Source organism: Amblyomma maculatum, chromosome 1 (assembly GCF_055883805.1).
Source record: "Amblyomma maculatum isolate TAMU_Amacu chromosome 1, ASM5588380v1, whole genome shotgun sequence".
Classification (NCBI taxonomy): Eukaryota; Metazoa; Arthropoda; class Arachnida; order Ixodida; family Ixodidae; genus Amblyomma; species Amblyomma maculatum.
Window position 1 is genome coordinate 243,468,283 of NC_139344.1, and position 25,741 is coordinate 243,494,023.

The 25,741-nt window shown below is 46.8% G+C and overlaps 1 protein-coding gene across 6 annotated transcripts in view; it reads right to left on the reverse strand.

Moving 5' to 3' along the window:
• Positions 1-25,741, reverse strand: part of LOC146206089 (transmembrane protein 163a-like) — an 82,782-nt gene that overhangs the window by 15,666 nt on the left and 41,375 nt on the right. For 5 of the 6 annotated variants that reach the window (XM_084590735.1, XM_084590734.1, XM_084590738.1 and 2 more), the window contains one exon: positions 16,365-16,501. In XM_084590735.1, the coding sequence (XP_084446861.1) occupies positions 16,365-16,422 (58 nt within the window). In that variant the 5' untranslated portion in view covers positions 16,423-16,501. Of the gene's footprint in view, positions 1-16,364; positions 16,502-16,695; positions 16,865-25,741 lie in introns of those variants that run through there. The other variant, XM_084590739.1, reaches the window with a different exon arrangement.

Consider the following 25,741-nt stretch of genomic DNA (forward strand, 5'->3'; position numbering starts at 1 on the left):
GAGAGGTTTCTTTCGCATGATCAGTAAAAAGCTGATTGTAAAATGTGTGTCCACTGCATAAGCGACGTAAAATTACTTCTGTAAAACGTTCCTGACATCTGCCCGATCTTTCCGTACAGCCTGCCCCATTTAGGTGTCAACTAACTGTATCATCATCACCCGGACTATACCCACTGCAGGGCGAAGGCCTATCCCATATTCCTCCAATTAACCAGGCCCTGTACCAGCTACATACATTTGACCCCTGCAAACTTAACCTCATCCGCCCACCTGACTTTCTGCCGCCCCCTGCTACGCTTTCCTTCCCTTGGAATCTAGTTTGTTACCCTCAGCGACCATCGGTTATCCTCTCTTCGCACTACATGTCCTACCTACGCCAATTTCTTTGATTTCCACTAGAATGTCAGAAGCTTGAGTATATCTCTGACCCACTCTGCACATTTCCTATCTCTTAACATTACACCTATCATTTTTATTTCCATAGCCCTCTGCGTCTATATGAACTTCAAACAACCCTTTTGTGCTATGATCACCTGTTTTATTGGTCCAAATCGGGCTTATGGAGCACGCATCTGCTTTCTATTTACCTTCAAAGCCTAAATGGCTAGAGACCCAGCAGGACTATGTTATGACCATGTTTTTTTTTTTTTTTTATGATGTTTCCTATTAAAGGCTCTACAGCATTTCTTGGTTGCAGTGCCCTGAGCATACATACTCAGAGAATCTGCAAATAACGTTGTTTGATTTTCTCTTGCTTTCCGGTCTACAGCCACACATACAGCATATAGCACTCGGCAGTAGAAATAGACGCACTGCGGCAATAGTATTTTTGTTTTTACTTTTTGTTTCAAATATTTGTGGCACATTTAATGTGCTTTCTGTTTGAGCTGTAGGTGCAAATTTTGCTGTTGGTGTCATTTTTCTTTTAGTACGAAGTATTCTTGTATGTGTTCCTGTGGCGTTTGCTTTTTGTGTAACTGTGCCACTGTGAAGTCACATATCGCAGCGACACCGTACCAACGTGGCAGCTGTTCATTTCTTAGTGCAATGGTATGCATAACGGTTAACTCTTCGCATTTACCTTCAAAGCGCAGTATTAACGGCCCGATTAATTATTATTCTTTCAATAAAGCTTTGAATAGGTACTTTGTGACTATGGGATGGCAAAGATGTACAGGGAGAGAATGAATATTTAGGAGCTATGTACTACCTGTCAGTTCGGTCATTCGATCCTCTAGCGGAGGCTCATTTGCTTGAACAGAAAGGCTGCCTACGGGAAATTTTATGCATGATTCAGATGATAAGCGCAGTCCAAGATTATGAACAAGGCCTAGTAGTTTCAAACAGAGCGTTCCTGCTGAGGCATACACTATACACCCATAGTCTAACTTACAGCGCAACACAGAGCGATAATTTTGCAGAGGACACGCTATATCGGTATTATCTCAGGCCCCCATATTTCAATAAAGAATGTCAACACTGCAGTGCCTCTAAGCCTGGTTCAGAGAGATGGGAAAGCATTGCGTAGTGCACATCGTCTGAGCCTGGCAGTTTTTTTGTTTTTTTTTTTTTACCAAAGTTTGACACTTCTTAAACCCTGTATTACAAAAAAGCTGCTACTGCTTTGTGTTTTTGGATTTTATTTTCACCCAATATATTGGCCTGCTCTTCTAACGTCTGCGTACCGAGTGCTGTCAACACCGCAAGTGTGAAAGGAATATAATTGCCAGTTAATTTATGGACCTGTTCGCGCAATTTCTTTGGGAGCAGCGAACGGTTTATAGAAGACACTTTCCCACCGCCAGTTTTTTTTGCTGCCTTTCTTCGAATGTAGCACGCCCTGGCTCTAGCACTCTTCAATTTATTTTGCTGTGGTGCACAAAGAGCGTTCAATTCAAATGACTATGGCAGGTGCCTGTTGGCTCGTGATTTTATGACTGCGCTTCTTTACCGTCGGCCGACCTCTCCACCTTTCTTCTCATTAAAACACTCCCTCCCTCCCTCCCTCTCTCTCTCTCTCTCTCTCTCTCTCTCTCTCTCTATGACGGCGCTTCGAAATTACGCCGCTTCTTGAGTAACGCCGCATTGCGCTCTCAGTAGAGCTTGTAATCAGTTGTCATTAATGAAAACAGAAAACGCTTTATAATAAGTATACTCTAATTTCGCTCTGGTATACGGATCCTGAAAACGTCGGCAGATGGGGAATTCATTTGCACATGTTTGTTCCGAGCTGTATCTCTGGACTACAACCACACTGGGGGAAAGAAAAAGAGGGGAGGAAAACCCCCACTTATTCTATCTTGTTTTGGCAAGCGGTACAACTAGGAACGTAGGCAACGTGGAATTCGCTAATGCGCTGCATGCCCTAAGGTCGGTTTCACCAAGTCCCACACAATGAGGGCGAGGAGAAATTAATGCTGGCCGCAGACATTAACGTCCCATTGGTTTATGAAAGCCAACATAACGACCACATCCCAAACACATAACGCCTGCGAGAAGAGCAGCGTCGCTGTGTGCGCAAAACAAAGCCGAGCGCTGAGCGCCCTGGCGCATAATGAACTGTACTGCGCCTGCGTTGCACCACCGACCATGCCCCAGATAGCTCTCTTCCCTTCTACAGAAACTGACTGAAGCAAAGCGCAGAGAATACGAGAAAGAAAAAAAGAAAAAACAGCGAGCAAGCGCGGGAAGAACGGCGACAGCGAACACACTTCCCCTTTCCGCGGAAATTCCTAGGCGGCGACGGTTCGTTGGCTGCTGTCTGCCCGACTTCGTCGATATGTTCTTTGTTGTTGTTACTGCTGTTCAGCGGTCACAAACATTTCTAAATCTCTTCGCGCAATACTGCCTTCAACCCTTTCCATGTCCCTAAGCGAGACCAATGCATGCTTTTCTAAGCTCCTCTGTTATGGCTGTTTCAAAAAAATTCGCTGGCTATGTCAAAATCAATCATACACAGTTGCGAAAAGAAGTATAGTCAGGCTAGCATTTTCCCGGCACCGCCGTCCAAAAACTGCAAAAGAGCGCCTTGGCGTGTAGCCGAGTTAAATGCGCTGGCCTCAGTACATTTTTGAACAGTGGCTTCTAGCCGTAATTGCATATTACTTCTTCGGCTGTGCGCAGCTGTGCGGCTAGCAGCACATGTTAACCTTGAACGGTGAAGTTGACGAGCGCTCTTTCGACGGGTTATTAAAAACGCCGCTAGTTGCTGTGAGACACGAAGACGAAGGGGGGAAAAAACTGTCACTGGACACAAGTTCGCAACCATGAAAATTAGCAACGAGGTCCCTTAGCGCTGTGAAATGTCTTTACGATTTCGGTGGGAACGATCCTAGCAATGAAAGCCAAGGTAAATGAAGCGAAAGCAACTTCTTTTCAGTAGCACGTTTTTTTGTACGTTTATCTAGTCCGCAATAGTCATTGTGGTTTTCGGGTTCTAACAGTTCTGCTACAACAACCAAATGTGGCAAAGGTTGTACAGTGCTTCCTTCATAAACCCGCGCGCAACTCACTGAGTTCAGGTTCAGTTTAGTTCCTGACATGAGCGCTTACTCCAGCTGAGTGATATCTTTGTACAGATCTCATATAAAAGAAACTGCTGGCAAACCTTTCAATGCAGCAGAACCGCGGAACATTAGCTACCGGTTCTCGACAAAATTGATTAAAATGAGTTAATCATACAACCTCGAAAAAATGATGAAATCGACAGTACTAGTTGCCCTAACGAACTAATCACGTGTGCATAATATACACGAAGAAGAGCTTCACAGATCCTTGGAAAGCGTTGCAAAGTATCACTAAGCAGCCGTATACACCCAGTATTATGCTAAGCACACCATTGAAACGACGGTCGGGCAAAAGAAACCCGAGCCGCAACGCTATAGGGCACCTGTTTAACGATGAAATATTGCGTCAGCGTTCATTTAAAGAGTGCGCTAAGCCGCACTTCCAGAGAACGCGCACCTACATACATCGAGGAAGAAACGCGGGCAGGAAAACCATTCCCAGTGATGATCGCGCGTACGTTCATCAAGTGCAGGACGTTCTGTGCAAGACGGAGTCCAGAGAACACGCCCTCAAACTTCCTCTTCTTGGTAGGTGCACAGCCACGCCGAAACGAATGCACGGAGAGACGAACTCCGAGCCGTACAGCTGCGCCGCTTCCCATGCAAGCTTCACGCTCAAGTTTCTCGGAGGCTTCGAGCTGAACCTGGCCATTTATGCGGCGCACAGGGGTGTATAGACCTGCGTGTATTCCTCGCGGCAAGGTTTCGCCTTCGCCCAAAAGAGAAACAAATGTCGAGAAAATGAAAGCCTCAAGCTGCGCGTAACACGTGCGGAGCCAAATCGAGTACGCTTCTCAGTGCTTAAATATGGGCCACGGAGCAAGGAACTGACTGTATTAGTCGTGATGCTATGCCAGCTAGCGTTGAATGCGCCCGCAGCCGAGGGTGCGTCTTGATTTGCAGAACTAGTCTAACACTCGGAAGAACCTTTGTGCGAGGTCCACTGGTGGTCATCGATTTAAATGTGTAATGTTTTAACAATAATTCATCAACAGAATATTTGGTGTGACGATACTGACAGTAAAAATGAACGCGTAGGCTAGATGATGTATGTTTATGCTGGACTACCAAATTCCAGCATCCTCAATCATGAGACTGTACTTGCAGGCCTGAATGAAGACTACGAATATATTTCTACCGAGATGCCTAGTGACTTCAGAAGGCTGCACAGATGAAGTAGATGGCGAACCGTGACAACCCTATTCAAGCAATAAGCATCTAAAATTGATTACACTAAATAAAAAGGGCAATACAAGCGTGCATATACAAGCGTGCATTTACAAGCGTGCAATACAAGCGTGCATTTACAAGCGTGCAATACAGGTGTTTCACTTTCGGAACGATAAACGAGATTTACCGATCACTATTTTATCAGAGCTATTTGGCAAACGTCAAATATTATTCGAGGGAACCTCCAAATAACACTCTTCGATTCGCAGTTTCCAGTTCATGCAAAGCAAAGTGCGAACAATAATCACAACGTATTTTTGCGTTCCTAGCGAACACAAATATACAAAAAAAAAATGGGATTAAGCACACGCTGCAAACACACATACCTCGCGAAGACTAAGACAGGGCTCAGCCTTAGAGTTAGGTAATCGAGTGCTCTCCATTGGAAAGAAACGTGGGCAGCCAACGGGCGACACACTGCTTTGCCGTCACAGCCGTCGAACTCTGGCACGATAAGCTTGATGCCAAAGCGTACTCAGACGCTACCAGAAGATTGGAGGGAGATGACGCGCTCTGGTTTGATTTGCACCGCTTCGCATCACTTCGCGCGCATCATCGAGTATCACCGCAGCCCAGGAGAAATGTGGACCGGGGGCGACTCCAAGCTCTAGCCCAGGAGACCAACCGCGCAATAAAGCGTTTGGCCACGGCAAAAAAAGAAAAGCGCGGAACAAGCAGCACCACGCGGAGCCGAGGCGCATCCCTTTCGGCGGCTGACGACCGCCGGGAGAAAGTGCGCAGCCCTGCACTCGCGAAGGCCGCCGGCGTCGCACTCACCGTCGGCGTAGTGGAAGTGGTACGGCTCCCAGGAGTGAAAGCCCATGGCGGTTCAACGGCCCGCGCGGGCGGCGACGGCCATGGCGACGTCCTCGCGGCCGCCAACGCGGCCAGAGTGCGTTTACCCGAAGGCCGCCGATGCAGACGCGGCTGACCGATATAGGCGGCCGCTTTCCTCTTTCGGAGCGGCCACCGGTTGCCGCGAAACAAGGCCCGCGCGTGAGTGAAAGAGCCGCCCTTGGTGCTACGAGAGAATCTCCTCCCGGCAGCGTGCTGGGCGAAAATCTGGGTCGGCGGGCGCAGAGAGAAGGCTTTCCTCCACTCGGGCCAGCACAGCCACGCGGGGAAAGGAGCGGCTGCCAATTACTACCGGGAGTGGACCGCAGTGGGCCTCACGTCTGGCGATGCCAACCACGGCTCGAACGCGCACCGAGAGCAGGCACGAAGGAGCTACCCCACCACAACTATCGGTGACCGCGCCACCAAGCCTTTTGGCGTGGCGAATGCATCGACACTTTCGCTTTCTTTCCTGAAGCTGTTATTTCCGCTCCTGTTACACCCCTCACGTGGCCCCTGGGCGCAGATGGGGCCCCCTAATGCGTCGTCGCTGTTACAGGGAGCGAGCGAAGGTACATTCCTCGGCTGCATTCCGCGGCGGATCAGGCCGGAGGAGGCGCTCTCTCTCTCTTTTCTTTTTCAAGCATAAGTTTCTGCTAAGGAGGTTAGTCGGGTGAAGTCCAGCGATTTGCCCATGATCGGCAGTTACGGGATATGTTGCCGATTTGCTTTGGCGCTCTCTGCAAAATGATAATTCCCGTAAAGACGCTGCATGCATGTCCAAGCGCATCATCGTCTTCAGTCAGTTGCGCTATTCAGCAGTTTTACGTAATTAATTGCCGCACCTCTCGCTTCGGTTGCATGAAAGCGCAGATGAATTGTAGACGGTTGGTCATGAATAAAGTTCTCAGGGTGCGAGTCTGCGGAACAAAAAGAAAAAAGTTGTTTCCACGTTGCCTACGCTCTGAACTAGCACCCTCTCCAAAAGATGGGGCGTGCATGTCGCGTCATTTTGCAGTTTCCTTGGAGCCGATGCACCTGATCATGAAGAAATAAGCTGTTTCCCACCGAATCCACGTGACATAAGCTTTAAACTATTACTGTAAACGTCAAAATTATTTAGCCTCAATCAACAGAAGGGCCGAAAAATTCATTTGGGATGGGCAGGGAGAGAATATGTTCGGTCTATCAACCTCTGGATACAGGCTGGCCCCATCGAAGCCGGCATGTATTGGGCGCTGCATGTATGTCACATGAGGTTCAGTTTATTATTAGTCACTGTGCGTCTGGAGAGCTGCTTTTCAATAGTCGTACCACCTTGAATAAGCCAGCTCACTGCACCTGAACTTCACCCATTCCCATGTTTATTGACGTGACTGCGTGATGTCCGTTCAGGCAGACCGAAAAGCCACGAAAATTGCAGCCGCGCCGCGCTACGGACTAAAGGGTGCCAAATGAACGACTGACAGACTACGCCTCCAAGTTTTCGGCGTTTTCGAAGCCGCGATGAACCGAAACTAGGAAACTGACACGCCTGCAAATACAAACGCTTCCCCCTTCAACACCAGACGCAGCCCCGATGTAGCGGTAGCTCAGTTGAAGCCCGACCGATCTCTTAGCATAATCAATATCCGAAAAGTATAACAATAAAGCTTCCGCATGGCATACACTATACATAACATTAAAGAAAGATCAACTAGCGTAGAACACGGGACGAAGGAGGAAGACGACACACAAGGCGCTGACTAACAACTGGACTTCATTCCGCCAGGAGCGAAAGATGTAAATGGAAAAAGAAAGAGCAAAAACGAAACATAACAGTCAACCCGATGTTAAAGATTCAATCTTTATCTACACGTGAAAAGGACAGATAGATCTCCCTTAACTTGCGGATAATGATTGCATCTCTTGTATCGGGTTGTCTTATGTTTCGTTATAAACTTTAGTTAGCGCGTTGTGTGTAGTCTTCCTTCGTCCCGTGTTCTGCGCTGGTTTACCTTTACTCAATATGGCGCGCCAATTTGCCCAAGACCCCGCGCTGACGCTGCATTAAGGGAGCATCTCTTATGAAACGATAAACGTCACTCAGGCTGGCTGGAATTCAACGGATATAAGCAAACTTAAAAGAACGGCAGGCCCGCTGGTGCGGTAGGCGCGCCGGGCTGCACCAACAGCAGTAGTTGCGCTTTGTCGTGAAAGGCGACAGTTTTGCTGCTTACACGTACCGCTCGACCTGGATTCGACCTCAAACGCAAAGCGAGTCATTTGTCACTCGCGACCACAATTTCGCGACGTCGCGTAACCTGGAAGCCAGCCACGCGACCACGCTCATCGCACGGCCCGCGATACGGCTCGGCGACTCTCTATGGACTTCATTCGCTGCCTGCGTGGGACTAAGCGAACCGAAGCGAAAGGAAGCCCCGAGACAAAGAAATGCTTGCGGCAGCTCTGGAAAGGGCGCTTTTCGGGAAACCGTGAATGGTATAGTGCGGACTGTGAGAGTGCATGTATAGAGTATACCGCAAGCAAGAAATGGAGCCGGCGGAGAGTGCGCAGAGCTTGAACAACGCAGAAGCCGAACACACATGTGCAAGCAGCCACCGAAACAAATCAGATTGAGGTTTCTTCAAACAAACATGTGCCTGAAAAACGCTTGCAATTATACTTCATTATCACCAACATGGCCAAATTCTTGCCACAATGTCGAAGGTATATATTTATAGCATCACTTGGCCCCCGGTAGAAGTGGTTAAATATATCTGCAATGGTATCATTTTTAAAAAGAGATAATTTATTCAACGTTCGTGGAGGGGAAATAAAAGGAGGTCCAGCCATAGCATAGGTATAAGAGCAGAGAATGTGAAATAGCTTAATTAGGGAGAAGAGGAAATTCTGTTTATTGCATAATCTGTAATCCATGTTAGGAGCTATTAACCACGTGGCAGCCCTTATCACCCTATCACAAGGCCACTTTTTTTTTTTTTTTTTTTTTTTGCGAATGTGGCTTAAGTCCACGTTGAAGAATATTTAGCTAGTACTAAATTTCGGGAAGCAGACAGGGCGCCACCCTTCGTTCTCCTGTACGTTCCCGGAAGTCTGCTAATTTTCTGAAACTACAGTGGCGTACTTGGCAACCGTTTCGGCTGCGATTATTGCCCTTAAATGATACATGATGTTCCTCTCTAGCGGTACCCACCTTAGTGTGATCTCGACAGTATACAAAAACAAAACGCTTATGGCTGTTCTTTGACGAGGATATTCTTGAAAGAAACTAACGTCCTGGCGAATTTCGCAGTGTCAGCCAAGACCTAGATACTCCTTTTCTCGCAAATTCAGTGCGTTGACGCAGCGAATGCAAAACATTACTCAAGAATTCTGTGCATAGTTATGACGGCTTTTGAACTGGCACGGAGAACACAGCTCAAAGTTAGACATAACGAAGCAATAAGTGCATTTTATGTGCTACTAATTAGAAAACAGGACCAGCTCAAAAATGAAAAAAAAAAATGCAAAGCTCTGTGCAGTCGTGACCTCAAAATGAGATTCCGGAGATTTATGAAGAGGCCGCCGCTGGAACTTGGAACCAGGTGGAACTTGGACAGCAGGAGTTGCTCGACTTCGGGGAACTATAGCAATAAATTATGTATCATAACAGAAGGTCGTGGTGGAAGAGCCAGTGCTGGTGACCAAAGAAAGAAAGCTTATTACGGCACCGCTAATAGCAGGTAAGGTTACCTGAGGTCACGGCGCCTTTCTTGAACAGGTGGAACGTCGTACACAGCCGGTTGCTTTCATTATTCCAGCTGCATCAAATTGCAAGAATGGGTTTGGCTATATGATGGTCCTGGCAGGAACATGTGTCGGAACACAAAGTGCTATATTGTTCTAAAGTATCTCAACTAACAATGCACAGAAGCAGAGCAGAATTGTTCCGTTTGTTGCAGTCTTTGCACTCCTCGTGCATGTGAAAGCGCTGGCTGGCAACCGCAGCCTATGGCCGCGTAGCGAGTGCATTGTCCAGAAAATCTGAACGAGCGCTTTGCAACCGCATGTTGTTTATAACCAAGTTTTGTTTTCTTTTTCTTTTTTTTTTTGCATACCTTAAGATTTCACAAAAATAATCACTACATCAGCAAATCTTCCCCCTCGGTACGCTTCTTTACTGCTATTTGCGGTCAAAAACGTACTTCGCTATAGCAAGAAAGGTGGACTTGCTGTCTCTCCATGCATGCTCGTTTCATGGCAACTGCTTTTGCCCCAGAGCTTCGCCCGCTTTCATGTGATGACCGCAGTTAAGGACACATGGAGCGCACCAGTCGCACGGTGCGCGCGCCAATAGTATTCTTGTCTCTCGCGCCGTGCTCATGCGCTTCAGAACAAGACCCGGAACATGGAATGCGCCGACAGTACAAGAAGCCGCGTCCCCGCAAGCTCTGGTTAAAGCAAGCTGCTGGCCGCACAACAGCATACTACCCAAGGGCTAAAGATTTCTGCACAGAATAGCGCACGTGCTACTTCTGCACTTTCAGGTTAGAACCCTACAGCCTGCCTTTTCCACTAGGCATCAAACGTACTGTGCTATAAGCTTGTGTTATCGCCTCCACAGGCAAAACTTCTGGTTCTCCGACAGCGAACAAATCAGGAAGAAACTCATCGTAGGGAAGACACTGACAGAGCTCTGTCGCATTTATTCCCTTTCTGCTCATATATAAAGTTAAGACAAGGCGAAGCAAGTTTCGTCTACAGACATACGTATCTTATTGTGAACCTTTAGATGAAGAAAAAAGAAGGCATCCACATAGCCGAATGCCTTGCATCACCGAAAGTTTAAAAAAACACTAACTCATTTCGCTGAATGAAGCGAGTAGCATACCTTGAGACACTGCATCCTTCGGTGCGTTTCATTCCTACAGCGACTACTCTACTCAACACAAAACCCGTATTTTGGGTCAGGCCGGGCCAACCTCAAGGACAAACCACAGTAACGTCAGTGTTGACCTTGAACTGATTTTTTTTTTACCTCAAGTAACGTCATCTAGTCAAACACTACGTCAAAGAATCGCGTGATTCATGACGACACGAGATAGCGGGATCGCGTTTTATGAGAGGCTGCCAAGCCTAAACAGCACAGCAGTAAACAATTCGTTCTCAAACGCCACGGCAAGCACACGAAACAGAATTGTGCATTGTTGCATACGGCGACGCAAGTGTGCGCGATTTACTTATCGTGCTGTCTGATCTGTCTTCGGTGTAAACTTTTGTATCGCTTGAACAGCAGCATTTACGAGGGAACTCAGGGTGCGCGACTGCGTGTCGAGCTACACGAGCAGTTTGCGCGATTCGGAAAAGCTCCGAGCGGATAGTGAGCGTTTTCCACAATCCCGGTGACTCACAACACGCATCTGTCGTCTCCTTTTAAAAATGTATGCCTATATGTAAAACATATATAACCCCGCCGAAGTGGTGCAGTGGTTACGGCGCCCGACTACTGCGCCCAAGGATACGGGATCGAATGCCGGCCGCAGTGGTTGCTTTTCGATAGAGGCGAAAAGTAAGGCGCCCGTGAGCTGAGTGACGTAGGAGGTTGAAATTACCGCAGCCCTCCACTACGGCGTCTCTTATGGCCTGAGTTACTTTAGGACGTTAACCCCCCATAAACCAAAAATTATATAACCCGAGAAATGACGTAGCGCTCTTTGCCACATTTTTCTTTAAAGCACTCGCAAACTTTAAACGACAGGCCACCTCCACTGCATGGTGCCCTGCGAAGCGAGAAAAATATTTCGGTAAGTTTTGTATGCATCTGTTTAGGCGTCGCTCTCCAGCGGCCCGTACGTTATACGGTGTTCAAAAGATACTCCGTCTTCGAGACGACGCATCACATTTTGAACATCTGTTCTTTGGTGTCTATGGTTTCTCTGCGCCATGAGGCAACGTCTCAACCCCGCTAGGTAATCGGAGCACAGCTTTGAAACGTTTGCTTCCCATGTATTCCTATGGCCCTTAAGCCTACTTTTCATATCCCGTCGGCCCAGCGAGGTGACAGCAGCGCCACCGAATCTTGCCTACGTCACAGATCGGAATTGGTCTGTATACGCTGGCACTCCTAAACATGCGGTTTAGGAGTGCCAGTGAAGGAGTCGGTAAAAGTATGCGGCCGCAGGAGTCGATAATTATGTTTGCCTCTCGTTTCCAGTGTTAGAATTCTTTTACTTTCGTTTTGCAATGACCCGAGTATAGCTGACTTCACAAATATAACGCCACACTGCATATTTCCTTTGAAACTTTTCACGTAGTCTCATTGTTCAAGCTCAAATTATTAACCTCGCCTGAATTCCAGGCACTGTGAGCGACACTAAAAAGTACTATTTATATTTTGTTACGGCAAACGTGCATCCTGTTTCAAAAGTTTCCATTGAAGTTGCCTGAAACATCATCTACGAGTATTTAAATCAGTAATACGCGTGACATCGCTCAGTTAGGGCTACCTATACTCGATGTGCGTATTTGCACCAGTTATGCTACTTTTTCAAGCACTCAATACAATGAACCACGCGTCAAGCACACGCGCCACAGCCTTGCCATTTATTAAGTGCAAGAAAATGCGATGAAAAAAAATGCTCGAGTACCCTGTCACTTATACTAAAATGACTACAATGTACGATATCACGTCATGGGTTCCCTATGACTGCTTAGTTAATTTGATGACTACCGCGCGTGGCAAGGCCCAACAGCATATCGCGCAAGACATTGTTTACGAACCATACTGTATAGGCTCTACGGAAACCGGGGAACGCAACGTCAAGGCAGACACAGCCGCAGTTGATGAACGTGAAAAGGACGATGTTCGCAACACTAGAGTTAAGCCAACTACGTGATGTGAGAAAGATCGATCCGCAGTGGCTCGTCTACGAGGCAGTTTACGGCCACCAATACAAAGCGGCCCGAGACAGTACAGCGAGGTTCACATGCATTAACTCACTCAGAACGCCGTTCGTGGTCGTATACACCAAGACGACCTGGAAATTAAAGCGCAAATGCCGCAGCGTTTCACTATGGTCGCGATTTATGACCTCTACAATGCGGCTATTCGGTCCGAATTTCGCCACTACGGGCTGTATTTTCAAGCCTCGCAAGGTACGGGCCTCTACTGGGCGCAGCGAGGGAACTCGGAACACGCGGGACTCGTTGCCCGCTCCTGCCTTTCTTTGTTAGCGCCACAGAAGAACTGTTAAGTTTCCGTATCGAAGGCTGGAGATATCATGTAATAAGCTTCAGTTCTTAAACTTTCGTTATTTCATCATTAAGAAATGTAATTACCCATGCTCTACACCAACTTACGCAAGCACGTGTGGAGTTTTAACGACCATGCGCGTAAATAGAAATTGTTAATCGTGGTGCTTTAACGTCCGGCAGCGACTAAGAATATGAGGAAAGCCGCATAGTGGGGAGCTTCCGATTAATTTCGATCACATGTGGGCGTTTAATGTGCCCTTACATCGGTACAGCATACAGACGTTTCTATATTTAAGTGCCAGCAATACAGAGACGTCGCGGACTGTCTAACCGGCGACAAGCTTTGGCTCAGCAGCCTAACGCCAAAGCCACTGAGCCACCCCACTGGGTACATGCGCATAAATGCACTTGAATTCGAGCATTTTTAGACACATAAATCTTATTTGAAACGGTTTACATGAAAAAAAAAAAAAAAGTCGAAGCGCTTATCAGTCTCGTGGCGTTCTCCACGCGCTAGTGCCGCAGCTGCCAGAGTGCGCAACCCGACCACAGCTTGCCCGCGACCCACGCCACCTGCAACTATGTATAGGCGACTACACCTGAAATGAAACGACCCTGTCGTCCGTGGCACATGTCAGGTGCGCTTAATGTTTCATAGCTCTCCGCCAGACATTTGTAACGGTTTGCGTGAAGGTCTCCAAACAGCGTTTAATGACCACAAGCTCCCGGAAGCTCGTACTGCGTATTAATAATCGATATTCAAGTCTCACGGTAAAGAACGAAACCGATTCCAACCAGAGGCCGCACATACCGCAAAAATGCACTGACATTTGCATGACACCCCAATCGGTTTAACGATCGACAAAAAGTTACTTATGCTCGCTTTTTTTTATACTGGCTGCCCGTAGAATGTTGAGGGTTTTATTAAATGCGGTAAGCTCCTAAAAACAAAATCTGAAGACAATTCAAGTCCCGCCGTTCAGGTAATGTAAGCGATTGTATCAGGGTGCCTGAATAAGATAGCAATGGCGCATTACAGTATTTACTACTGCGCTTGAACATTAGTCAGTCTTATTACAGTCATATTCCTTCATCCCAGACATCACGATCGCAGCACGCTTCTCACAACCGCATGCTCAAATCCTGAAGAAAAAGCGGTGGTTAAAGATTCAACACTCATTACGAACAGCATCACATGTTACGAAATGCCTGCCTTTCTTTATTACAGGAAATCAGTATGAATTTAATCGAATTTTCTTTCTAATGATGAAAAGAACAAAAAAAAAAATCAAAGCTCACACAAGAAAAAAATCTTGCTGGCAAAATTTCAGGGAATCGCACAAAAATGCACATAAATATTAGGTGTTATGAGGAAAAATATAACAGGAGAGTAATAAAATATAGAATACGAATTTTATACATTTCATGTCGGAAACCAGAATACAAAGTTACGGAACTCTTCATGCTAAAGTTCTTGATCAGTGAAATAAAAAAAAAAACGCTTGTGCTATGCGCTTTAGGCTACTGCGCCTCGCAATATAAAGGTCGGTACCAGGGCGTCTTAGAGACAACTCGATCTTCTACATTGCTGACGGCAAGAAATTAAGAACAAGCCCGGTACGTTAAGACAGACTCGCCAAGCAGCGGATATCCTCGACCACGGCGAAAGAAGAAGTTAGAATCGCGAGAACACTGTCGATCCGGCAAAGTGAGGACGCCGCCCGGGACACTATGCTCGCCATGACCACTCCACGTTGACAGGTTTCGGTCGGTTAAGTTTTGAAAATATTGCCTCAAGTTGTTGCCGAAAAGACAATTCGAATCTGAGGTACAGCTCTTTTGCGTCATGCTAAGTGGTAGTACTTGTTCAAAAGCGGTCCGGATCAGGCAGATAATGGGCCATTTCGCAACACCGTTCAAACTGAGCCATTGGAATAGGCGCATTCAGGAAAGAGTTGAGATGTTTAGAAGCGTTTACAAGTGAACTGCCTACTACGCATCAATACATCATCGTAAGACAGAACAGCGCTACATAGTCGAACAGAGGCAAGGGCAACTTTATTTAGTTTAAATCCGCTTCTGTCTGTACTCGTCCAGGTAACGCTATTCTGTTTGCAATGCACTTATGAACCAACTCTCTCAACAACAACTTCGAGAAGTACTTGCTGCAGGGCCAGTTGGTTCATGCTATACACTGGAACGGCGCAGAGGACACAAACACAATGGGGACAGAAAGAGCGCCTATGAAATAAAGGTGCTCGTTCTGTCCCTCTTTCCTGTGTGTCCTTTGCGCCGTTTCAATGTATAACAAGTTCTATTATTACACCTTCGTATACGGCCGCCGAAGTAACAACTGTCAAAGATATTCCACTTTTGTACCTGTGTCTTTCAAAGAGTGTGGCAGAATCTATTACGAGCAACTGCGTCCACGAAGCCTCGACGAGACTGCCTATACCGTGGGGCATACCAGTATACTCACCCGGGAAATGGCATCTGGCGGCAAATTCCAAGGAAAACACAGATGGAAAGTCAACCGCGCCCGCAACATGCTAAATATTTATTCAGCTCAACAGATTTGCGACCCAATAGACATATCGTTACAGGCGCAGAGAGCTCAGCATCGGTAAAACTTCGTCCATATCCCTACACGCACGTCTAGCACTTGCTCTGCAGAAAAGACTAACATAACTTGAGTTGATATCCTTTGTTTTGAACATTTCGGTCCTGAAACAAGGACAACTATGGTCACATGGTGGTTCCCTTCATGCGCAATGGGTTTCTAGGGTAGCCGAGAATCCAGATAGCATGTTAACAAAAACATGTATGAAATATAAATTTTAGCTTTAGATACAATCATCACCTAAAACCGCGCACTGAAGAGATGGAAAACAGTTGGGTGCCATTCTCAGCTCAGTAACACCCCTTTTAATCTTGGGATTTACACATGTGACATGCTCTAGAAACGAAATATGTGCACAATTATAAAATGGCAATGAAGAGCTCGCCCACTGTCAGGCGTGTCAGCGAACGCACTCACTAACAGCGTTAAAAGTTACAACCGGTAGAAATTGAATCAAAAGTCAACGATTTTCTTTCGATTTATAATAGAGTTTTATAGAAAGCTATGGAAGATTTTCTTTTTCAAAAGCTGGAATAAATTTGGGTTGCATTAGGTAACAATAGCATGACCTATTCATGCATTACAAACGCGGGTAGCATGCAATTCCGATAGAGCCAAGATGCACCTTCCCCGAGGAATGACAGTATCGGCTTTGACGTCTGCTTGATTGCAAGAAAAATATAAAACCAGTAGAACTATACGAGGACAAGAAAGGCACACGCCTGACAAGTCGGGTGGTGACTGCCAAAAGAACTGGTAGTTACGGCCTATCCGGAGTTGCGCTTGCCTTTCACACTGTCGTTCAGATGCTTTAGTCTCGTCTGTAGAGACCTTAGAGTGACTGAGCAAAATTTAAGAGGAGATTTTCAAAAACTCACCATTCAGCGCGCGCACTTTGCCATTACTTCCTGAAGTAAGGAACCCATTCCTCTCCATGGCACAAGGAAGCTCGCTTTGGTGGGCTGCAGTCCAACCCAGCTGAACTTGGACGACGCACAAGTTGCCAAAATTATGCCTGCGTCAGAGAATTTACAATTGAATGGAACGACACTTTAGCAGCAATCATGAATTAGTCGAACACGCACGTTTACAGCAAAATTCGGAGGAAAACGTAAAGCTTGAAGACTGAGTCCTACAAGCGAAAGAAAAGTGAAGGATATTGGCATAAAACCTGCGTACATCGCAGGCAAGAATTGTGAGAAGCATTACCGAGCATAAAAGAGCCGTTCAAAAAGGAAGCGAAACCCCCGACAGTCGGTGGTGATCCGGCAGTCTTCCCACAAGGTCTCCACAACACTACATCAGCCAGCGCACGTTGTTAAAAAGTAAGCTCCTGAAAGCCGAAAAGAGTGTTCTAACCAAATTACGCGCGAGCCGACAAAATAACGAGCAACCTAGCGTAAAAAGCGCGAACAAAGTGTATTTGCTAGTAACGTTCAACGCAGGTCGCAGCGAGCGTATAGCGTTTAGTCGATGTTGGCTGAGGACAGCAGGGAGCCCGACCTGTCGCCTCGCGTCGGAAGCCGCATGGAATGAACGCATGCAAGGCAGGCCAAGCATTGGCGCCGGCCGGCTGCGAATGTCACAGCCGCTGCAGCCCACGTTGAGCCTCAGTTGCACAAAACGCAATGAACTAAACAACCAAGCGGAGATAGCACCGGCTGCTAAGCGCACGGCTCACGCTAAACTGGAGCGTTGAGCCTCTCCAGTGGCCGGTGTGTTCCAGTCGGTATCATCTTCATGTAGAGCGTCCCACGCAGCGAGCACCAATGATCACGAACTACACGTTGCGAGTATGATAAGAGCTGGGTTGGTTTCCTTTTTATAGCCACACAAAATTTCTAACCGTTTGACAATAATTAAAAGCTGAAACAGTCCGCCGCCACCGCAGCAGCAGCGACAGTTTTTTAACTGAGAGTTTAATTGGAAGTTTTCAGTGTTTGAAAAGTTAATTATTTTATTTCGCTGTCGTTCACCTGATCTTTGCTCATCAAATCTCTTTCACATAAAACGGAAACGTAGCGCAGTATTTCATTCTTCAAGAAAACTACAAATACGTACAGGGTCGCTCAATATGACAGGAAAAAAGAATTATTGAGCATTAAATAACGGATTACTTTGTAATTAAGTGTAGCAAGCACGCTTTTTCCTATTCGCCAGCCAAACTTCCCCTTGCCGTGTAATATCCAAAAGTTATTTTCCACTTTTAGTAGATGAATAATACAGACATTCACCTTTTTGTAAACTCTGATAGTCCCCTTTCATATTCAGCCGCTGTGTACCTAATATGCCATTTCCCATGATTTTAGAAACTGTCGTTGGGCATCTCTTCTAATTGGCAGTAGAGGAGTTTAGAATTACTGCAATTCGAGTTGCTCGGTATTCCTGGATACAATTTCTTTTTTTTTTTTTTTTTTTAGAAGATATAGGAATGCACAGGGTAGCCCACTCAGAGTAAACACGCGAGCAGGTGGTTGCTCTCTTCGAAGTGCCGTTACATCCCACACTGCCGTGTATCGAAGCAAAATGACACACAGAAGGACCTGGAGGTCGTGTTTCGCAGGGTACGTCTACCATTTGGAATTGAAGCGCAGGCGGGTCGGGGGAACTGACGCTCCAAACAGAGTTGCTACCCTCACGCATGTTCATCCTATAGAGTGGACGACCCTGTGCATATTTGAAACCACTAGCTGTATGTCAATCCAGATCTGATCGTGGCTAACGATATCCTGTGCAGCACATTTACGCATACCCTTCCTACTAACCTGATGAGTAACGCGAAATCTAGCCATTGCATTGGTTAATGTCGTAAACTGTTGTTCCCATCGAATATCTACGCCCCCTGCACATATCAGTTGTTGATTAATGACTGCTGCCGGCTCACAGGACATAAGCCGAGAGGCCGAACTACCATTACGACGGCTTTGTTCGCGATTTAAGAAAGACTTATCCAGCCGCATAAAAGAGTACACAAAGGCGTGACTGGAGCGGCTACAGCCTCTTACAGAATGCCTGGGACTCCATGCTCCATGCTTACCGTCCCTAAGCGACACATGGGCGCTAAGTAACGCCGGTGGTTTTAGGCGGGTGGTTTTATTCAGTATAAGCAGTAGCATAAAATAAGCAGGTCGAAATTTCCGAAGTCCTCCACTACGGCGTCTCTCATAGCCTGAGTCGCTTTGGGACGTTAAACCCCACAAACCAAACCAAACCAGAAGTCCGGCGTACATTGAGCGACCACGAAACGATGGCCGAGCTCTGACTGGTCGATGAAGTGTATGACGTGGTGAGACCACGTGACATGTCTGAGTACTGGTTGGTCAACGAGCTGTGAAACGCCATGATACCACGTGACATGACCTAGTTGACAGGTACGCCACCTCCCAGAGCTGGCAGGAGAATCGGACATGCTCCATAGCCGAGTGCAGTGGCGGACTGTGTCAGCGGGCAGATGCGCTTGGTTTGGTCCAGATGCTCCTGAACCCGTCTGCAGTACATACGAAGTATACTTCCGGAAGCGTTGAATCGGAGGAACTCCCGGGAAGTGCGCTGCTACTGAGAACAGCCATAAGCTTCAATGGAGCAGAGACCAAATGGTTGAAGCGACAGGACAGTGCCGGAATGAGAGCGAAGGAGGGATTGAAACTGTTGAAATGGCTAAACTTTCAAAAAATTAACTTTGCCAAGAGATTCTTCGGTGTTGTTCTCCCGCGTTCGTTAGGACATTTTTTTAATTTTGTGTTTCGCTTCTTGTTTTATTTTCCCAGCCCCTCTGAATAGCCAGCCCTCTGGGCCAACTAGTTCTTCGCCGATCCTTCTGAAGTGGGTATGCGCCAACTGCTGTGAGTTCAGAAACAACAGCAGCAGGCCCACGCCAAAAGGAGAGCTCAAGAGGCAGAAGTCGGAACGGCATGCAGACGCATAAATGAGAGTGAGGGATGCGGAGCAGTATCCGTACGACGCGGAATTACACCTTAAAAAATGTATGCAACGTCTCAATAAAAGTACAACGAGTAGTACGTGGTCGATTCCAGATATCTTGAAGATGGCTTAATTGTGAGGTGAACTACGGAGCAACATTGTAACATACCGTTATTAATGTACTGATAGGAATGGTCTAGCATTTTGATGCACTGTGAAATCTTGCTTTAAAATTTCTTTCCTGTACTCACATTGGGCAGTTAAACTGTCATAGAATATAAATGAGGTGCGCTTTTGACAATAATTAGGACAAAACTGCAAGCGTCCTGAAGGATGAACTGCGGATGTACTGATTGTTATGGTGCAATGTGGAGAAATGGGGGGAAAATGCGTTCAGAAGCAACTTCCCTATAAATAAAAAAAAAAAAAAACTTATTCAGGATATTTGGATACAAGTGCAGAATGCCAGCTGCGGCTGAGCTGCGGCTCGCGATGTGCATGCGGCTCTGCGCGGGTCCAAGCGCGGCTCTCAACTCTCCGGCCCTCCCCATATTGATGCCCCGAAAGGCAGTCCTCGACGTTTTAAAAGAGGCGCGCACACAGACAGCCAATTCGAGCTGGCGCCATATCTGCCTATTGCTGTAGGGGCACTCTTTCCAACATACGACCACTGACTTGTTTGTGTGCAAATAAAGAACATTCCCTTTTCCACTGCGGCTCCCGACTGAAAAGACCGATTTTTATGGCTCTTCGTATATGCCTGTCTGGCCACTGTTTATTCGCACGTAATCGGCGATTAAGTGTCCCTCCCCCTCTTAGCATTGAAAACGGTATACGTTGATCGCACATGCGACAGAAGGCTACCGCATTAGATTGTAAGGCGATTGTCAAGGCTTCAATTAAATTCAGCGATAACTGCGATAGGGTTAAAGACTGTCCTGCCGAAAATACGGCGTCCGCGAAAACTCAGGGCTTATTTCTAGCAGGTGGTAGTTAGCAGATGACATAGCTATTCACTGAATGATCATCGGGTTGTGTGACGTCACAAGATCACGTGTCATGGCCGAGTTAGCAGGCGGCTGTCAACTGAAGCTTCTCAGAGATGGGAAGATGAGATGAGAATCGAACTCTCCGGTACGCTCGTATATACCACGGGGAGGAGTGCAGTGACCGCTCTTTGGGCGTCGTCGAGAACACATGTGCACAAGTTTGCACACATACACGCAGTTGTACATGAGATGAAGTTTGCGGTTAATTGTCTTTCGGAAAGGAGATTTACGTAGAGTGCCCGTGTACCTCAAGGAATGTGGTGTACGGTCATTGAGCTTTCAGCCACAAATCGAAAAAAAAAAAAAAAAAACAAGCACTTGGAGCCCGAAATCAAGTCAGGAGTTGCTCCCCCGCTATCTTAGCAAAGACTATATGCTTGGCGACCAGAACACCGCTCTTTTTTCTGTCCGGATACCGCGAATGGGCGCTGCAAGAAATGCTCGACCACGCGCGCGCGCCAGATTACTGATAGGGAGTGTAGCAGACCGCCCTTGTGCCTTCCAAGGATGCGACGGGACCGCCTGAGACAGTTTCCCGCTACCTAGCTACAGTGAGCAAAGACGATTACTGCCCGCTACGCTCGACGGGCTAGACAATCGCACACCTAAAAACAGAAGCTCCCCAGTCGGGAGTCTATCCTATTACTGGCGCGGAAAGCCACAGACTGTTCTTGTCCCCTAAAGCCTGCACGGTCGCCCTGACACTAGCGCACTTCCTACGGAGGTTGCGCGCGCCCACGCTCTCGCCTCTCCCTCCACCTGACATTTCCATCCATCCCTTCGGTGGTGCAGCGTCGCCAACCGGATTCCGTTTCGTCGACGTTCGTGCCTTCTTTATGTGTTAAACCATCAGGCAATAACTAACCAGGCGATTCAGGCGCGTCAGGCAAAAAAAGAAAGTTCGACGCATATGAGCCGGTTCTTTGTACTGAGAGGCATGTGGGACTTCAGATACAGATTTCTTACGCCGAAAAACCTCACACTGGATGCGATGAAGTCAGAACTAGGACAGAGCGCAGTGTAGATAATAGATACCTTCATAATAGCGTGATGTTTCAACGCTAAAATGTTGGGATTGCAAGCTTATAAAAGCTGTACATGTTTTTGTATTAGTTAAGGCATTGGGCCGAATTATCGCAACCGAAATTATAAGGACAGCTATAAAAGGCACTCGAATGCATTTGCGCCTAACAAACAATTAAATAAACACTTAAAGCTGGAAGAAAAAGGATGTAGCTAATAAAGAATAAAAGTGTTCACGTCAATGGCGTAGCCGAAAGAATAATTTGCCGAAACATCACGCGAAATTTCAGCGCTCGCATCTGCCTTTTTGCACAAAGTGAACAAAGTAAGGCACGAAGAAAAAGTAGATCGGAATATACAAACGTCGAGTATCTGGTCCAACCAAACTCAATGATCCCAAGCTCTCCTTATACACTATCTCGTAGAAATATCTCCACAATACCGGCAGAATAATCTACGCGCACAGGTGCCGTGTTTTTCAGCGATTACCTCTTTCCACCATCACACATTCCAGTACGCGAATTATCGAATTTCACATCCATAAATTAGGTCTCTAGTCATTGGCTAACAACAAAAGCGCCTGTTTTTTCTGTAGCTCAAGCGTCGTGCAGACTTGTTACAAATAGCACGTAACGTTCTTCCAGCCTTATTCCGCATTTTTTAATAAAATTGCACACTCAAACTGCAGTTCGATTGAGCATTTTTACCGGAGTACAGCAAGAAAAAAATTGAATATGCCATAACTCTTTCTGACATCGCCTTCCCTTTCAACTTTTTTTTTTTTTTTGCTTTAACAGTTTTTCTGAGGATGTATGGTTTGGTTTGTAGGGTTTAACGTCCCAAAGTGACTCGGGCTATGAGACGCCGTAGTGGAGGGCTGCGGAAGATTTCGACCACCTGGAGTTCTTTAACGTGCACTGACACTGCCTTGTCGTGGCGGAGGGGCTTGCGAAACTCGATGAAGTCGTGAGCTCTGCTGTGTAGGGCCACCCAAGATAGACAGGTCACGGCAGAGAGTTCTGACAAAATGTGATTCACTGGAGAAGGTAATGGCAACCCACTCCAGTATTTCCTGCCAAGAAAACCCTATGGCCAGTCACAATACCATTATCGATATGGCGCCGGAAGATGAGCCCCCCAGGTTGGAAGGCGTCCCACATGTTACTGGGGATGAACAAAGGGCGATTCCTAGTAGCTCCAGGACGAATGAAGCGGCTGGGCTAAAGCCAAAAGGACGCTCAGTTGTGGATGTGTCGGGAAGCGACCGGAAAGTCCGATGTTGCAAGGAGATATATCACATAGCAACATGGAATGTAAGATCTATGACGCAGGGTAAACTGGATATCGTCAAGCGAGAAATGGACAGATTGAACATTGATATCTTGGGTATCAGCGAGCTCAAGTGGACCGGAATGGGAGAATTCAACTCCGGCGACCATCATGTCTTTTATTGTGGGCACGAATCCAAGAGAAGGAATGGGGTCGCTCTCATAATAAAGAGAAGAATGGGCAAAGCAGTGCTAGGGTACAACCCCAAAAACGACCGAATGATTTCACTTCGGATCCAAGGTCACCCTTTCAACATAACAGTTATCCAAGTCTATGCACCGACCACTGCTGCTGAAGAAGCTGACGTTGAGAGATTTTATGCGGACCTACAATGCCTTTTAGACCGCACCCCATCATCAGACGTTTTTCTCATAGGAGACTGGAATGCTAAGGTCGGGAATGAAGAAATATCCGGAATTACAGGCAAGTTCGGTCTTGGTGAGCCAAATGAAGCTGGGCAGAGGCTAGTAGAGTTCTGTCAAGAAAACAACCTGACCATAGCGAATACTCATTTTCAACAGCACAAGAGGCGCCTGTACACATGGATTTCACCGGACGGTCCGTACAGGAATCAGATCGATTATATTATTTGCCGGCAGAGATGGAGAAGCGCTATACAAGCAGTAAAAACAAGGCCTGGGGCCGATTGTGGCACCGATCATCAGCTTCTTGTTGCCCAAATTAAGCTTCGATTGAGGAAAACGCAGAAAACTAGAAGGCCTTTCAGGTATGATCTGGATCAGATTCCATTAGAATATGCTGTGGAAGTGAGGAATCGATTTCAAGAATTAGATCTAGAAGACAAAGAGCCCGAAGAGATGTGGACTGATGTTCGTGATATAATACAAGAAGTTGCTACTAAGGTAGTTCCAAAGCAAAAGAAATGCAAAAAAGCAAACTGGTTATCTGAAGAGGCTTTGCAAATAGCTGAGGAAAGGAGGATGGCAAAAGGTATGGGGGAAAGAGAAAGATACAAGGTTCTCAATGCGGATTTTCAGAAAATAGCAAGGAGAGATAAGAATGCCTTCCTGAACATACAGTGTCAAGCAGTTGAGGACAACAGCCAATTAAGGAACACAAGAGCTCTGTATAAGACAATCAAAGATATCAAAGGAAGCTTCTGTGCTAAGCTGGGCGTGATAAAGGACAAACGAGGCAAGGACCTCACTGAAGCCTCAGAGATAAAGAAGAGGTGGCAGGAATACACAGAAGAACTTTACAAGAAGGACCCGGATGTGCAAACCCAACATAGGACGGTTGTGATTACTGATCTCGAGCCGGGCATCCTGAAGAGTGAAGTTGAATGGGCCTTAGCCAGCCTTGCTAAGAACAAAGCTAGCGGAATTGATGGTATTCCAGCTGAGTTGCTTCAAAACCTCAACCACGACGCTGTTAACACACTGCATACATTATGTCAAAAGATTTGGACAACCCTGCAGTGGCCACAGGATTGGAGGAGGTCAGTTTACATCCCCATTCCAAAGAAAGGCAGTGCCAAAGATTGTTCCAACTACCGCACGATCGCGCTTATTTCGCATGCTAGCAAGGTGATGTTGAAAATCCTCCAAGGTAGGCTGCAGCAGTATGTGGATCGGGAGCTTCCGGACGTGCAAGCTGGGTTTCGCAAGGGCAGAGGAACTAGAGACCAAATTGCTAACCTTCGCTGGATCATGGAAAAAGCAAGAGAGTTCCAGAAACCCATCTACTTCTGCTTTATTGATTATGCGAAAGCGTTTGACTGCGTAGATCACAGCAGATTGTGGCAAGCTCTCCAAGAGATGGGAGTTCCAATTCACCTCATTTGTCTCCTCAGGAACCTGTATGAAGGGCAAGAGGCCACAGTCAGAACTGGGCATGGTCTTACTGATTGGTTTCCGATCGAGAAAGGAGTGAGGCAAGGCTGCATACTGTCGCCCTGCCTATTTAACCTATATGCAGAGTGCATCATGAGGAAGGCCGGTCTGGACGAGTCTTCAGCTGGAGTGAAGATTGCTGGAAAACGTATCAACAACCTTAGATATGCGGATGATACCACTTTAATGGCAGAAAGTGAAGTGGAACTCAAGAGACTTCTGATCCGCGTACAAGAAGAGAGTGAGGAGTTTGGGCTTAAACTGAACATTAAAAAGACGAAGATCATGGCGTCTTGCCCTATCAAGTCCTGGAGCATCAATGGACAAGAAGTGGAAGCTGTGACAGATTTTCTGTTCTTGGGCGCCAAGATTACCTCGGAAGGAGACTGCAGCCATGAAATTAGGAGACGCCTGCTTCTGGGAAAGAGAGCAATGGTTAGCCTTGACCGCCTAGTAAAGAGCAGAGACATTAGTCTGCCAACCAAGATCCGTATAACCCGTGCTATGGTGTTTCGAGTTGTGATGTATGGATGCGAGAGTTGGACTGTGAAAAAGGCTGACCGCCGAAGAATTGACGCGTTTGAATTGTGGTGCTGGCGAAGACTCTTAAGAGTTCCTTGGACTGCCAGAAGATCAAATCAGTCGATATTGTCGACCATAAACCCTGACTGCTTATTGGAGGGTCAAATTCTAAAGTTAAAGCTCAGCTACTTTGGTCATCTGATGAGAAGAGAGGAGTCGCTGGAGAAAGATTTGATGTTGGGAAAGGTTGAGGGTCGCCGGAGAAGGGGTAGGCAGCGAACGCGATGGTTAGATGGCATTCTCGAGGCATTGCAGATGAAGCTATGTGATGTTAAGAAGATAGTGAGAGACCGGAAAGCGTGGCGTGACATGGTCCTTAGGGTCACGAAGAGTCGGACACGACTGAACGCCTGAACTGAACTGACATCTCACAGCATCCTGAGGATGTAATAAAACTATTTCAGCAACATGAACTACAAAACTTCAGCAGAAACACTTCAGACTACTTACGTGCATGCTGCGAAAGTGTTGAAGTCCAATAACGCGGGTGAAATGTTT